Here is a 17,368-nt window from a genome sequence, read left to right as displayed (position 1 = left end):
AAAAGTCAGACATGTCCCCGGATGGCCATTAAAGGGCCAGTAGCAGCAATATAAAATAGCACATGCCCAAATTGCATTCAAACGTACCAAATCACCAGGGGCCATAGTCAGTAGGTAGGAGGCGGCCAGCCAGTCCTCTCCAATGCCCAGTGGCGAGGCGGGTTCTGCCACAACTACCTATAGAGAAATTTCTCCCCTTTGAAAGAGCGCTGTTTTGCATACCTTCCCCAGGAAGCATTGCCCTGAGGGCTCCCTAATACCTAAGTCTCTGCAAGTAGAAAGTACATTTCAAGAGGCTCAAGACTAGGAACAGTACATAGTATATATAACAATAAGTAAGTTAAGACAGCTACTTTTGTAATGGGTAGTGGGTATGGTATACTAAGTAACTGGTTTGGCTTTGGGCTATCTCTAAGGGCATTATCCTGGCAGTCCCCTGGTATTCATCCTTTAACCCCTATATAGGCATCTGAGCTTCGCTGTAGGCGAGCTGCCAGGCCGCTGCATCTTAAGATTGTCCCAGTGTAGTTGGCGGCTGAACCTCATGGGTCAGAAACACTGATGGGATTAGACGATATACAAAGTCAGTAAACAGGCAGTGGTCAGGGAAGGCAGAGTTCGTGCCTATCTGTGAAACTAGTCCGAGGTCAGGGCAAGGTAGCAGTGGTTCTTAACGATAGGCAGCCTATAGTCAGGGCAGGCAGCGGGTAATCGGAAATGATGAACAGTGCCTCCTGCTGTCTGTATATGGCATTTTGCAGCCTGATGAAGGATTTTACACTGACTTGTTTAACTCTTGTCTCTTTCAGCTTCAAGTATAACAACTTTTACAGGAGAACCCAACTTGTGTCCTCGCTGTGAAAAGAAAGTATTTTTTGGTAAGAAAAAAAATATTCAGTTCATTAGCTTTATTCTCACTGGACAGAGCGAAGATGAAGTGAAGGAGCGTGACTTACATTTTTGTCTCCTCCTGCTGCATTAACCACTGATTTATTACAGGTCTTTTAAGTGGAGAACCTCGTTAAAGGGAGTCTGTCACCTCCAAAATCGTAAGCACACCACCATGTAGGGTAGATGGAGGGAAACAAACACACCTTTCTTGTAATAATCTGGTCCTGTAGTCTTGAGAAATGCTTATTTTTTTTATTTTTATGCAAATACGTTTTTTAGTGCACCGTTGGCAGAGTCTCTCTGTTTGGTGCACCATCGCTCCACCATCAGAGCCAGTAGTAGGGATGCAGGGAAGCCAGGTGCACTGAAAACCTTACTTGTATAAAAATAGAGAGAAGCATTTCTCAGGATGAGAGGACCAGATTTTCACAAGACATGACACTATGCTCACTTTGAAACTGATTTTGGAAGTGACAGACCTCCTTTAAAGGGGGTTGTGGAAAACGTCTCACATGAGTCATTGCCTCCCCCGCTAATCTTTTGGCTTACAGTAGCTGCAAGTAAAGAATACAAACACCCTTTGCATTCCCGCAGGACACACATACTTTTTTACAGTGTGAATATGAAGTTTTATTCTGCCGGGCCTGGCTCTGCATTAAGCATCTTCACAACCGCTCTGACTGCCAGCTGTGGTGAGACTGCTACAGCTCGTACTATGTCCGTGATACTAAAATGACCCGTTCCAGCAAATGAAAAACAGCTTTGTTGGTACAAACGTCTGGTGAAATCATCTGCATCCAGATAGAATTAAATGATTAGTGGCCCTTTAAATAATTGCATCAGTTCTTACTTATCATAGGCTGGTGTTTTGCATAATAAAACAAGTCAGTGTGTTCTAGATAAAATCAGACTTATCTTCACATCCTCTATAGGCCCTTTGACACCGACGAACTAACGAGGCAATTGTTGGGAATTAACTGTTCCTTCCCATTAATTGCTTATCATTGAGCATAGGTCAGAGCTCCATTTACATGCATCAGTCATCCCCTGCAGAGCGAGCACTTGCTACTCCGATCGTTCGTCCCCATACAGATTTATTGTTTGCCGGTAGCAGATCCTTGTTTCGACGCCTAAGGATGCGTTCACATCAGCACTATATGATCCGCTAATCTGCTCTGACAGAGGAACCAATTACTGGATTTCACTGTATCCAACGTATAACATTCTCTGACAGACCCCATTCACTATAATGGGATCTGGTGGGGATCCAGATGGTTTCTGGCATGGGTGTTGGGTTTCGGATGAACCAACACTATTGCATGCAACAGACTTTTTCAAGCCGAAAACCCAGTACTCATGCTGGAAACCAGCCAGATCCTATTATAGTCAACGGGGTCCGGCAGTGAACGGCAGTACCTGGCTATGCCAGATATTGTGAAATTTAGTAGTCTCTGCCGGAACAGACGACCGGATCAGGTAGCGCAGATGTTAACAGTGATTTTTGGTGCCGCTTTAAAGGTACGGTCACCTAACAGACAATCATCATCAGGTGATGCACAACACATTTACACAGGGCAATTATCAGAAGCAAGCACTCCTAGGAACGTGCCTTCCCAGTAATCGCACCGATTCTTGGCCCGTGTGAAGGGTCCTTTAGTCATTGCTCCTAAATACACTATGATACTCTATTGTGCACCCTTTGGGAAAATAGAATAACTGCTCTTATAAAGGTAACCCCCAACCAGAACCTGTTTATATGAAACTCACTTCGCCCTAAATTATTTCCCCAGCTTCTTTTGGACTTTCTTTAGTTTGAAAGATTACAAACCGTGATCTGAGAGTATGTATGACTGCCAATGTATTGTTCAGTTTTCTGGTGAAAAACATGGTGAAAACCCCTCTGGGAGCTTTAATGGCAGTCATTTCCTGCTGTCACATCTGGAAAAAACCAAGGGAAGGAACAGACAGAACTAGGAGGCTGCTGACCGAAAGAAATACTATCAGCCCGACATGAGAGGATGGATCCGGACTTGTCTTTTATTTTACACTATAGTCTTCTCATCAAGTAGAATATGTGAGCAGATTCCTTAGAGGGGTCCTGCTGCTGAGACCCTCACCCCGATGATTAGCTTTTATCACTTAGAGTCTACAGGGATTGTCCACCCTAAATAGAGGAATGACAGGCAGGTAACAGGTTAAAAACAAATTGCTTCTGCTCTGTAATACCCATTCCTGCCATTTCTGGTCCCCTCCTGACCAGAAGTGATGACGTCCCACAAAGGCTCACTAGTCACCGCTGAGGCCAGTAACTTGCGGCAGCGGTCACATGACCAAGTCTGGGCTCGCCAGCTGTCTGTAAGGACTGTAAGTAGGGACAGACAAGGACAGTGAGCCCTGACCTAGAACCCAGCAAGACTGCAACTGGTTGACAGCCCCTATGCTACTTACATGCAGATACAGAAACACCAAGAGACAAAACAACACAAAAACTGGGTCGTACATAAATGGGTCAGAACCAGACAGGCTATGCAGTACCAAAGGAGAGACAGAGAGTGGTCAGAAGATAAGCTTGGGTCAGAGGAATGAGCAATCCAATAAGCACAGGAACAAGGAACAGAGTTAGTGAACTTAAACTTGCATTTACTACATATCCTTGATGTCATTTGATCATGATCATATTTAAAAAAGCATTTATTCTGGTTGTCTTGTAGCAGAGAAAGTGACCTCCCTCGGGAAGGACTGGCATCGACCTTGCCTGAGATGTGACCGTTGCTCGAAAACTCTAACTCCAGGTGGTCACGCTGAGGTGAGAAATATTCTTTATACTTAGGCTTAACTTCTTAAAATGGTGGAACCCTTAAATGACTTGTCCAGGACTTAGATATTGATGCCCTGTCAGGATAAGCCATTGTTACCTGATCAGCGTGGTCTGACACACGCACTGATCAGAAGTCTCATTGTAGTCCTGGTTACGGACAGACGAAGTTGGTAACGGCGGTGCTGCTCCCAGTTACTTCAGTGAGATCAGCGCTTACCAGCTCTGTTCACTGCTCATGGTTCTGGTTCTGACTTCCACCTCCGGAGCTTCCACTAAACAGCTCATTGGAGGGTGTGCCAGGAGTCGGACACACGCCATTCGGATATCGCTGGCCTTTCCTGTGGATAGGCAAATTCCTATAAGAGGCTTTGATCTAGCACAATATGGCAGTGCTGATGCATGTTGCTGTTAGTGCTCCTCCCAGGTGTCTTTGTTTCTCAGTAATCATTTTTTTTAGAACAGTACTGATTAATTTGTGTAAAGGGGTCTTCCTAGAAGAAGAAGTATTAGGATATGACATCATGTCTTGATAGAGGGAGGGGGGGTGGGGGGACACCTACATTGTTGCTCTGCTGATGTATTTAACTTACATACATACATACATTAATATGACAGACAATGTGCTGCACTATTAACGCAGTGTGTCTAATGGTAAGTGCATTAGCGTGGTGCCTGCCCTGTTAATGATCACTACATCTGGAGGAGTGTCTACACTGTATTCAGTCACAACAAGCTGTCAGTCTCTGCAGGTGAACAGTAAATGGTTCTATTCACTCCCAGCAAACAGAGATTTAGCAAAATGCAGTGGAATTCAAACACATATATACTTGAAAGCTTCAGAACTTTCCATTATATTATCATGTGTTACCCCAGCCGGTTACTTGGCTTCAATACGGTAAGATTTACAGTTTTACTGAACTGAACTTAGACCGCCACAGGGGAAGGGGGGTGCGGCTGCGGCAAAAGCATCTGCTAGTGAGGTCTTGTCGACAAACAATCAAGTGACACAAACTGATTTGTATGAGAGTCATAAACTGCCAAATAATACATTACTGCCATAAAGCACATGAAGGTGCGGTGGGAGCTCTGTCCACTCTTCTCATGTATGTAAGACATCTGAAATTCATACTCGATATGAAAATGAGTGGTTTTCGGCTGATAAAATCGGCTGATAAAATTGGCAGGTAAATCCTAATGTACATATGGTTTAGGATTAGCGAAATATGTAACATTACATCAGCACCCAGGTTCTGATTATAGAAGATGAAATGCTCATTAAACAGGTACTCCACCTACATCTATATTTACAAAAATCTGATTACTATGGCAGAAAGAGACACCTCAGTCTGATGGCTCCCAGGACTCAGCCTTCAGCCAGGGACATGTCACCTGCCAATGGCTGCTAAGATGGACTAAAGGTAAAAAGCAGACACGTCATTTGATTTCTCATCTCAGCCTAAATCATTAATCAGATTTCTGTACGTTATAAGGATGGCGGTGGCTTCATTTACGAAGTGCTGCTCTGCAGGTGATGAAAACTGCACCAGCACCAGTGACTTGTACAGCTCATCTGTGCAATGTGAAAGCCGTGGCTGTGGATGAATGGCCAGGATACCGCCATTTATCAACAGCTATGACTCCTTACAGTCCTCTGGTAGTTGGGGACAGACAGGCCGCCTCCATAGTCACCGCAGTCCCCCAGAAGCAATTGATTCTACCAGAGATGTAACTGCTGGGAAGCCCATAAAGACATTTCCATCTCCTTTCTCTATATCCCTGTGTAGTGACAGGCGGCACACAGATCAGGAGGGGATCTGTTCTGTACAGGCTCGCTCTAGAGTGCTGTGGGGGTTAAAGTAAAGGGTAAACTGCATCCTCCTGCATTCCTGTGTGCAGCAAGTGGCCTGGGGATCCCTATCTACAACTGGTTATATAAGGCAACCAGACACGATTAGTCTTATCATGTACAAACACACCTAATTATAGTGATTACAGAGCAGCACATTTCACGCCCCCTTATCATATCCCTTCCTCATTTTACATACATTTGGTGCCATCAGAAAATGATCTGTTCTTTATTATTTATTTGCTGTACTAAAAGAAATAATAATTGGGCGGATTATCGGGAATGAACGTTCCTGCGAATGCTCCTCTCCGACAATCTGCCCCTGTAAAGGTGCCGCCGATCACCCGATGAACGAGCGTTTCGATCCTGCCGTTCGTGCAGCACGTAAATGATCGGTTCTGGGCAGCAGATTGTGCGGTTTAATCAGCAATCTGCTGCCCAGTGCGGCTGTATGAGGACGAGCGATGGCAATAGCGATCCCTCGTCCTCATACTGACATGCAGCGGTCTTCGCTTCCTTCCCAGCAATCTGCTGGTCTAAATGCACCGTAAAGCACTGCGGCATATGTTGGCGCTATATAAGTGAGTTAAATAATACGCTCTGAAAATCGTGCTGCTTGTAGCTCGGGGTCCCAACCAGCTCTCATAGTAAAGGTGTTTTCCTTAAAGAAATTTACATGATAACAGCAAGGAAAGTAACAAGCCAGACTTTCCTGTCCATGTCCCCTGCAGTAATGACGTCTCCAAGGACCTCGCGTCATCACCTCAGCCAAGCACTTGCCTTAACTTTACCCAGATTGCTTCTTCTACACAAGAGGATGATTCAGGGTATAGGGGACGGCATCTTCAGGGTGCCCGCTGACTGTGCTGCAATATTTCCCCCTTAGAGACTATTCAGACAGAGTATTTTGCACCAAAACCTTAGGAAACCACTTTCCATTATTAGGGGTCTGTGCTGCTGCTCATGTAGCTTCATGTTTTGCGGCGACCATGAGGACATGTTCTTTCCTGGCATGGGCACAGCCATAAGCAGTGGCCTCCCACTGAAAACAAGGAGAGATGGTTTCTACTATATCCGTCTGTGGCTTTTTGGTATGGAATCCACCATAAACCTCTATAGGTCAAATGCCCAGACAAACAATCCTCTAACCAGAGGGCATGCTGCGCTGGACTAGAGATATGCTTTACAGCAGCCACTATGGACCATTTCTAGTCATGTTCTGGGACTTGTGCAAAGCTCATTGTGCAGGGAGGAAGAGTAGATAACCTGTGAAATCAACTATTTTGAATGGTGGATACGATGTTATCTGTCATTGTAATCCTGTCTGTGATGATTAAAATGACTGCTAAAAAGTGATCTCCACAGACCAAGAAGTGGCGCCTGTTATTAGGTTCAGTGGCCTATGTGAAAACTGCAGGATTTTTTTTTATAGACATCACCAAAAATTCGTTTAAATTATGATTCACATAAAAACTTGATACAATAGATGATTAGTCCCTTTAACTCCCAGGCACCCCATTAAAGGGGGGAGGGTTAAAAATGTCCTAGAATGTGAGCAGGACTACAAACCGGATTCCAAAAAAGTTGGGACACTAAACAAATTGTGAATAAAAACTGAATGCAATGATGTGGAGATGGCAAATGTCAATATTTTATTTGTAATAGAACGTAGATGACAGATCAAACGTTTAATCCGAGTAAATGTATCATTTTAAAGGAAAAATACGTTGATTCAAATTTTCATGGTGTCAACAAATCCCCAAAAAGTTGGGACAAGTAGCAATAAAGGGCTGGAAAAAGTAAATTTGAGCATAACGAAGAGCTGGAAGACCAATTACCACTAATTAGGTCAATTGGCAACATGATTGGGTATAAAAAGAGCTTCTCAGAGTGGCAGTGTCTCTCAGAAGCCAAGATGGGTAGAGGATCACCAATTCCCACAATGTTGTGCAGAAAGATAGTGGAGCAATATCAGAAAGGTGTTACCCAGCGAAAAATTGCAAAGACTTTGCATCTATCATCATCAACTGTGCATAACAGCATCCGAAGATTCAGAGAATCTGGAACAATCTCTGTGCGTAAGGGTCAAGGCCGTAAAACCATACTGGATGCCCGTGATCTCCGGGCCCTTAAACGACACTGCACCACAAACAGGAATGCTACTGTAAAGGAAATCACAGAATGGGCTCAGGAATACTTCCAGAAACCATTGTCAGTGAACACAATCCACCGTGCCATCCGCCGTTGCCAGCTGAAACTCTACAGTGCAAAGAAGAAGCCATTTCTAAGCAAGATCCACAAGCTCAGGCGTTTTCACTGGGCCAGGGATCATTTAAAATGGAGTGTGGCAAAATGGAAGACTGTTCTGTGGTCAGACGAGTCACGATTCGAAGTTCTTTTTGGAAATCTGGGACGCCATGTCATCCGGACCAAAGAGGACAAGGACAACCCAAGTTGCTATCAACGCTCAGTTCAGAAGCCTGCATCTCTGATGGTATGGGGTTGCATGAGTGCGTGTGGCATGGGCAGCTTGCATGTCTGGAAAGGCACCATCAATGCAGAAAAATATATTCAGGTTCTAGAACAACATCTGCTCCCATCCAGACGTCATCTCTTTCAGGGAAGACCCTGCATTTTTCAACAAGATAATGCCAGACCACATTCTGCATCAAGCACAACATCATGGCTGCGTAGGAGAAGGATCCGGGGACTGAAATGGCCAGTCTGCAGTCCAGATCTTTCACCTATAGAGAACATTTGGCGCATCATAAAGAGAAAGGTGCAACAAAGAAGGCCCAAGACGATTGAACAGTTAGAGGCCTGTATTAGACAAGAATGGGAGAGCATTCCTATTTCTAAACTTGAGAAACTGGTCCCCTCGGTCCCCAGACGTCTGTTGAGTGTTGTAAGAAGAAGGGGAGATGCCACACAGTGGTGAAAATGGCCTTGTCCCAACCTTTTTGGGATTTGTTGACACCATGAAATTCTGATTCAACATATTTTCCCCTTAAAATGGTAAATTTTCTCAGTTTAAACTTTTGTTCCGTGATTTATGTTCTATTCTGAATAAAATATTAGAAGTTGGCACCTCCACATCATTGCATTCAGTATTTAGTCACGATTTGTATAGTGTCCCAACTTTTTTGGAATCCGGTTTGTAGTTGTGGCCACTTGCAGAGCTGTCTAGGAGGTGAGGGGTGGGGATTCGTTACACTGCTGTACAATATATGCTTATGATGTGATATGTCATCATGGCTGAGCAGCCTGACAGGAACGCTCACCAATATGAAGTGTATGCAAGTGCCACCTAGGCAGCTCTGCAAGTGGAGGCAACCAGTCCTCCTCACCTTCTAAGGTGGCCATTTTCAGTCATTCCCAGAGAAACCCTTTAAGAAGGATCAGTGAATTAATTAGACTCCACCAGCACACCGTGTTGCCAGTTCTCCTACAAGCTCTTGTAGCTGCTCCGCTTCTCTTTGTGAAATGTTCTTGGCATCTATCAAGGCCACTTTGTGCAGCCGCAGGTTATTTGGCATCTTCATGGTGTTGCAATGAGTTTGGACATTTATAATACGTGTAAATGAATAAGTGCTTGTTCAGGCGCTATTGTCAGGAGCGCCTTCAGTTACCCCAAGCTATAGTAGATCTTGTTGTTCCAGAAGTCTGAGGTATTGGATGTCATCTATGATTAATTCATGCATTGTTGTTTCTCCATTCCTTTACAGTCGCTCATTGCCTTCACTATCTCGTTACCTTCAGGGAAGCTGTTAAACGCTCCTTATTATAAGCTTTACATTTTCCTGATCTATGAGGTCATGTACAAACTAAGCCGTGTGTGCTGCCAGATTGTGCCCACCAGGGGGAGCTACAACATTATACTGATTAGCATTTAATATTATTCCTATTATACAGTTTTTACGCTTTTGAACTTTTTATCTCAATTTAAGTAAATTAAAGCATCCAGTCATTTCACAAAGAAAGCGTATACCGTATACATACAGACATTTACCATAGTAATAATAGTAAATGTATACTTGCGCCCAATGTTGGCGTTAAATTCGTTTTGATCTCTTCTATTGTAGATTGGTAAACTCCTGAAGGGGTTGTCAGCCACTGATAGGACCTCCCTTCTGATAGAAGGAAGGCTGTAAATCAATTATAGGCCCTCCTCCTAATAGAGGGAAGTCTGTCAGTCACTGATAGGACCTCCTCCTCATAGAGGGAAAGCTGTCAGTCACTGATAGGACCTCCTCCTCATAGAAGGAGGGCTGTCAGTCACTGATAGGACCTCCTCCTAATAGAGGGAAGTCTGTCAGTCACTGATAGGACCTCCTCCTTATAGAGGGAAGGCTGTCAGCCACTGATTGGACCTCCTCCTCATAGAGGGAAGGCTGTCAGTCACTGATTGGACCTCCTCCTCATAGAGGGAAGGCTGTCAGTCACTGATAGGACCTCCTCCTCATAGAGGGAAGGCTCTCAGTCACTGATAGGACCTCCTCCTCATAGAGGGAAGGCTCTCAGTCACTGATAGGACCTCCTCCTCATAGAGGGAAGGCTGTCAGTCACTGATAGGACCTCCTCCTCATAGAGGGAAGGCTGTCAGTCACTGATAGGACCTCCTCATAGAGGGAAAGCTGTCAGTCACTGATAGGACCTCCTCATAGAGGGAAGGCTGTCAGTCACTGATAGGACCTCCTCCTCATAGAGGGAAGGCTGTCAGTCACTGATAGGACCTCCTCCTCATAGAGGGAAGGCTGTCAGTCACTGATAGGACCTCCTCCTCATAGAGGAAAGGCTGTCAGTCACTGATAGGACCTCCTACTCATAGGGGGAAGGCTGTCAGTCACTGATTGGACCTCCTCCTCATAGAGGGAAGGCTGTCAGTCACTGATAGGACCTCCTCCTCATAGAGGGAAGGCTGTCAGTCACTGATAGGACCTCCTCCTCATAGAGGGAAGGCTGTCAGTCACTGATAGGACCTCCTCCTCATAGAGGAAAGGCTGTCAGTCACTGATAGGACCTCCTCCTCATAGGGGGAAGGCTGTCAGTCACTGATTGGACCTCCTCCTCATAGAGGGAAGGCTGTCAGTCACTGATAGGACCTCCTCCTCATAGAGGGAAGGCTGTCAGTCACTGATAGGACCTCCTCATAGAGGGAAGGCTGTCAGTCACTGATAGGACCTCCTCCTCATAGAGGGAAGGCTGTCAGTCACTGATAGGACCTCCTCCTCCTAGAGGGAAGGCTGTCAGTCACTGATAGGACCTCCTCCTCATAGAGGGAAGGCTGTCAGTCACTGATAGGACCTCCTCCTCATAAAGGGAAGGCTGTCAGACACTGATAGGACCTCCTCCTCATAGAGGGAAGGCTGTCAGTCACTGATAGGACCTCCTCCTCATAGAGGGAAGGCTGTCAGTCACTGATAGGACCTCCTCCTCATAGAGGGAAGGCTGTCAGTCACTGATAGGACCTCCTCCTCACAGCAAATGTATTGTACTAGTATCCAGACTGAAGAGTCCTTTACAGGGCGCCTTTGCACTAAAAGGTGTGCAGTACCATTTCTATTTGGACAGTAGGGTTTGGAGGGCCACCTCAGAATACATTAAAATACTAGTCACTATCGGTCCACAGAGCGGTTACAAATGACAGTGTAGCCTCATTTGCAAAATTCTGAATTCATCCTTAGGTGGGAGAAGAAAACCTCACCTAGTTTAAAAATCTGTAAAATAAGATTTTGGTTAATTTAGGTGTACTGTGACTTCATTCCTGCAGCTAGGGGCATAGCAATAGTGGCAGCAGGGGAAGGGGCTGCTGTGGGCCCCGAACTCAGAAGGGGCCCGCCCGGAAGGAGGACTAAAAGATCTTATTGTCAGAGCCCCATCAACAGTATTATACAATGACATTATATACAGTAACAGTACATACAGTGACATAACATACTGTATATATACGTGTAGGAAACGTACGGAGCAGCTGCCGGGCCTCTTCTGAGAGAGTAATCTTGACTGGCCACAGGATTTTGTGTGTGTGGGATGGGGGTTTGCACAGGAGGAGGGAGTTACTAAGAAGTTGCTGGGGGGTCCCGTTCAAAATTTTGCTGTGGGGCCCAGTCATTTTGGGTTCTATAACTGCCTGCAGCTCCAGTTATACGTAATTTTCCAGAATTAATTAACCCATTGTCACTAATACGTTTTCTCTACTTGTTACAGCATGATGGACAGCCCTATTGTCATAAGCCTTGCTACGGAATCCTTTTTGGACCAAAAGGTAAGCCTGCAAAAATTGGAAACTTTGGGAGGGAGATTGAAATACTGAGCCATTATTTTTAAATTTTAGTAAAGCAGTTTTTTGTTTGGTTGTTTGAATTTTTTTTTCAGTGGAACACAGGGCTTTATTTTTATGTTAACTTTAATTTTGTATTATCTTTTTTTTTTTTTTTACAAAAATGTCTGTTTTTCACTGATCTTAGGGCAGCATGTTAACATTATATTTTCTCCTGTAGCTGGAGCCAGCATATTAACCCCAGTTACAGGCAGCCTCACTACAGAGCGGATCTATAGTTACCTGCCACCTGACGATCACATGATTGCTGAGACATCATGGTCACTTCCTGACCTGTATGAATGTAAATTGTGGTGTATATAGGAAGGCGGGGATGTAGTAAACAGTCTTTGCCTTCTCTGTGGTGAGCCCAGCTATGACTGACAACAGCTGCAGGCTCAGCAAGGACATTAGAAACGTCCTTGCTGAGTTAAAGCCAGACCCACCAAATGTTTAAAGGGGTTGACCCATTAAGGCAATTTATTCCCTATTCACAGGATAGGGCATAGGTGACTGATTGAGAGGGGCCCTCTCCAATCACGAGAACGTGGACACATACTCCCCAGTTTGAATGGAGCGGTGGTCACGTCTATGTGCTGCCGCTCCATTCAGCTTTATGGGGCCGCTGGAGGTAGCCAAGCACTTGGTTATCTCTGGCAATCCCGTGGGTTTGAGTGAAGCAGCAGACATGCATGTATATCTGCCACTTCATTCAAATGGGGAGCACGGACACGCTGACCATCGTTTGGACAGCCGCTGATCAGACCCGTATCCCATGGGTAAGGCATAAGTTGCCTTAATGGGACAACCCAAAGTCTACAAGTAGTTGGAGATGTATTCCTGTGGATGCAGATCCAATCATCGACTCCTTCCTTCCTGTGTACCCTGGGGTTCCTCCAGCTGTGTACCACAGACACTGAGCTGTAGCCTTCAGACATGGAAAGATACATTTTTGTCTTTGTGGATATTTGAGAAAGTGAAAATGACCTCCTCTAAAGCCAGACGGGGCGTAAGGAGACATCTGTGACTTCAGTTACACTTCACGCTCACTTAGACACACACATGAGTACTTGGCTTACGTTGCGCTGTCTTCCTTTCTCGTCTGAATTGTTTCAATCCCTTTCATATGTTGAAAGCATCTCGATTATGTATTTTCCTGGGGTGGAGAAATATCTGTGCATGTGGCAGTGAACAGAAAACCAAGGGGGCAAGAAATGAAAGACAGCTCATATGTACATAGATAATAATGGATTTCTACGAGGAAAGAATGATTTTCCACATAATAAACACACCGCCATATACTCATCAAATTCTCTTGTGCAGATGCAAATACTCATTATGGTATTCTGAGATGATAGGAAAGTATCTGACTTGAGACCTCCTAGAGCAGAGAGTGGCTGTTAGTAAGGAAACCGCAGCACTCACTTGTCTTCAGTTTTTCAAAATTTCATCACCGACACAATGCAACGTTTCGATCAGTATGGTCGCATTGTGTTGGTGATTACATAAAAAAAAACTAAAGACAAGTGAGTGCTGCGGTTTCCTTACAAGTATTACGTGTTGCTGGGGGAGCTTCAGACTGGCACGGCTGGCACCACCACTAGAAAGGATTTTTTATTTTCTTATATATTTTCTTATATCTTTTTGTTGTGCTGCTACAAACTTCCTTTTTTCCGTGTTAGTAGCTTGTGTTGTTGGATCACCCAGTACACCCTTACATGACAGCACACTGATTTCAGCTGGCACCTGGTAATGCATTACTTCACCTGTGGGGGCACTGCTGTGTCAGTGAACACAGGTTACAGCTGAGCGCTGGAGGAAGCCACTAATATGACTTATTTTTGTGGGACATTTATCAGAAAATCTGACCGAGGACTACGGTGTGGTCATTTTATGATGGACCTTCATATTTTGACATTTCCCTGTAGAATTTAATCATACAATTCAGAATTCCTAGATCGATCTGTGGCGGCAAGCCATCCTGGTCACGTGTATCACGGTGGGGCTGAGGTTCTTCTGTTGGAATAAGGAACTTGGCTTCCAAAAATGTAATTTTTTTGGCAATCTATATAGTAAAGGAGTCAAAAAAAAATTGTTTGAATTTCGAGCTGATTGTGCATGTCCACGAGGGGACAGAAGTATTAGCTGTCCGCCAAATGACGACGGTTCAGCCGACCCCTATCTAAAGTGAATGAGCCCCTTTAGCGCATACTGGGCCAGCTATCAGAAAATACTGAAGGGTTCACAGACTTTCTAACTCTGAAACAGCAATGCATTTATGAGTAACTCTCGCTCTTGTATTCCAGGTGTGAACACCGGAGGAGTCGGAAGCTACATCTATGATAAAGATCCTGAGGCAAAGGCTCAACCCTAAGGACTTGAAGCCCTATTTCAGCTGCAGCAGACGCCTCTCACACCACTTGTACCATTTCTAGCTGATAACACTAAGCTGACGGCCGGGAACATGTAGATAATAAGCAAAGTGCACTCCTGACTATTCTGTATTTTGTACTGGACAATGGAAGATATGAAGGGTCTTGTGTTATGTGTATAAGGGTCTATGTGCTACCGAAAGGTCTCTTGTTATTATTTGTCTTTTTAGGTTCAGCTATAAGGATGTTTCTGAAATTCCATATATAAAATGTCAAGGTCCTGCTTTGTGTCACAGACACTGGGGGGGTTACTCCGTGTGAATGACAAAACCTTAAAGGGAATCTCTAACCAGGAATGATCTTTAGACTGGTCAGTGAAGCTAAACAAGTGGGTCAGCACAGTATCCACTAACTACCCCCTAAGTTATGATATGGACTTAGGGCTCATGCACTTGCGCATTTTCTTTCCGTGTTCGTTCTGTTTTGTTTTTTTTGCGGACCGTATGCAGAACCATTTATTTCAATGGGTCCACAAAAAAAACGGAAGTTACTCTGTGTGCATTCCGTTTCCATTCCACAAAAAAATAAAACATGTCCTATTATTATCCGCATTACGGACAAGGACAGGACTTTTCTATTAGGGGCCAGCTGTTCCGTTCTGCAAAATACAGAATGCCCACGGACGTCATAGGTATTTTTTGCGGACCGCAAAATACATACGGTCATGTGCATGAGGCCTTATAATGATGGCCGCTTCCCTCTCCTCATTTCAGCCACTCGGTCAGCAGTGCCAAGATAGGTCATGTGACATGATCTGGGACTCCGAAAAACTTCCTGCTTCTAAGGAGTCCAGAGTCATGGTCTTTTTGTCAGTATTTTTTTACTTCTTAAGACAAAAGGGAAATGTAGCATTTGTAATCCTGTCTCCGGGAATTCTCTGCACAGGTCAGCATCTAAGGGCATGTTCACATCGGTAATAGTCATTTCCATTAGTGGAGCAGAACGGAGAAAATAAACAGATGTAAACCGACCCCATTGACTATTATGGGGTTTGTTCGATTTCAGTTTGGATGTTTGCTTTTTTAGTCCACTCTTTGACGGAATCTGCAAAGGAAGCCCCCAATGGAGATGCTAACTAGCCCTAAGATTTCAGTAGTGATACATCAGAGCAACTGGATTTGTATTTGTTTCTTGAAGACATTTCGCTAGTCATTCCACTGGTTTTCTCATTTAGAATGACCTGTACAAGGAATCTCCAGCAATAAATACTGGTGGCTCATGTTTCAGTCAGCATAATCTAGTTATCATAATCAACATAAGGTCAGGGACCTCATGGAGGATAAGATGTTGATTGCATTTGCATGACTGAATCTTTTAGATGTGATTAAACGGCCTTGGGAGAGGTGTTAGAACAGCATTGTAAGTGGCAGACAATAAATGTCGCACCCCTCCACCTCTATTAAATCTTGGTTACACCAATTTAATATAAATAGCTTCCTACACAGCTCTTGTTGATTATGATAAACAGATCATGCTGGCTGAAGCATGAGTCACCAGTATTTTATGCCGGAGATTCCTTGTTATTCTAATTGAGAAAGTCAGTTGGATGACTAGCAAAATGTCTTCAAGAAAAAATACAATGAGGGTCGTTTACCATGACCGTCTTTTCACATTGGTCTTAGATTCCCCCCTATGCTGCCATAATTTATGACAAGGCGAATCTGTGGTAGTCAATGCACCAGGGCCCGGACAGGAAGTAACACCGGCCATGTGACTAAAAAAGTTGCTAATCCCTATCTAGGTAGAGATAATGATGGCGTATCCTTAGGATAGGTCCTCATTGTCACATCAGTGGGAGTCCGAGTCCCAGCACCCCTGCTGATCAGGTGTTGCAGGGAGCCGCCACACTTACTGGAGCTCCGCCGACTCCCAGCATCTCTCCAAGCACAACTAGGCTGTGTGACCGATGTACAGTGACCTCACATGGCCTAGGAAGAGGCCGCGGTGCTCACAGAGCCCCGGCCTCTTCTAACAACTAATCGGCGGGGGGTCTATCCCTAGGGTAAATTACTGGATAGCCCCTTTAATGAATGACCCCCAATAAGTCCAGTTGCTCTGACATACCATGAGCTGGACAAATGAGAAGCTTTACAGACAAACCCTAAGTTAGTGAAGAAATAGGTGAAAACACCAGGTGAGGCCAGGTTCACACAGTGCTGTCCATTGTGTTCATGATGTATCTAATGATTTAGTTCCATGTACAATAATTTCCTAACATTTTATTCACATATATACTTGGAGCTAAGGAGAACAAGTATTTTTACCCTAGACTAAATAAGCAAGATAAAATGTAAAAAAAAATAATAAAAAAAAATAAAATAAAAGGAGAAATGGAGAAAAAAAATTACTTTTCAGGGTGACTATTGTCCCAGCATGTTGATATCAGAGACACAGTGACAGACCCCTCCAATCACTGGGATGAGTAGTAGGTAATATGACTTCCATGGCTGTTACTAAATGACTGTTGGGTTACTGTAGTCTAGAACAAACATGTACGACCCCCAATCCCTGTATACCTTCTATTCATGCTCTTCTTAGGCCTTTATGATGGATTTTGTGGTCCCTAAACAATAAAGAGAAGCAAAAGTCTGCACCAAACCCATGCTGTGTGAACCAGGCCGTATAGTATTACATTTTTCAGAATGACTTTGGGTTACATTTTGGGTTTTCTGTCTTCGTAGCAGATACAAAGTCACTGCAAAAGTAAGAATGACCATTTCTGATGGATATTATTTAAAGGGGTTCTCCATGATCCTCTAATGTCCTAATATAAGAATAATACTCACTTGTTCCCCACCGCACCGGTCCTGCACCCTCCTGGGCTGCGTTTGGCAATCTTCCGGTCCCACTGCTGACAGGGTGACGTGCGCTGCTGCAGCCAGTGACTGGCCTCAGCGGTGACGTGATTTATGGCACAGCATTGGGGATTAAAGTCAGATTAAAAAAAGTATAAATTGGATTTCTAGTGGTCACCATGAGCATAATGTCCCACAAGTTAGCGAGAGGTGGAACTATAGAGGGTACAGAGGCTGCAGTCACCCCCAGACCCTCAGGGGACACAA

General features: G+C 44.4%; 1 protein-coding gene across 1 annotated transcript in view; it reads left to right on the top strand.

Moving 5' to 3' along the window:
* CRIP2 (cysteine rich protein 2) overlaps positions 1 to 14,805 on the top strand; it is a 61,889-nt gene extending 47,084 nt beyond the window's left edge. Inside the window, exons 5-8 of the mRNA XM_044271769.1 lie at positions 810 to 878; positions 3,603 to 3,697; positions 11,763 to 11,820; positions 14,181 to 14,805. Coding sequence (XP_044127704.1) covers positions 810 to 878; positions 3,603 to 3,697; positions 11,763 to 11,820; positions 14,181 to 14,248 — 290 coding nt within the window. The 3' untranslated portion in view covers positions 14,249 to 14,805. The remainder of the gene's footprint in view (positions 1 to 809; positions 879 to 3,602; positions 3,698 to 11,762; positions 11,821 to 14,180) is intronic.
* The last annotated feature ends 2,563 nt before the right edge of the window (positions 14,806 to 17,368 follow it).

The sequence above is a fragment of the Bufo gargarizans genome, chromosome 11 (assembly GCF_014858855.1).
Source record: "Bufo gargarizans isolate SCDJY-AF-19 chromosome 11, ASM1485885v1, whole genome shotgun sequence".
In the NCBI taxonomy this organism is placed as follows: Eukaryota; Metazoa; Chordata; class Amphibia; order Anura; family Bufonidae; genus Bufo; species Bufo gargarizans.
Note: the sequence above shows the minus strand (reverse complement) of the source record. Positions and strands in the feature narration are given on the sequence as shown.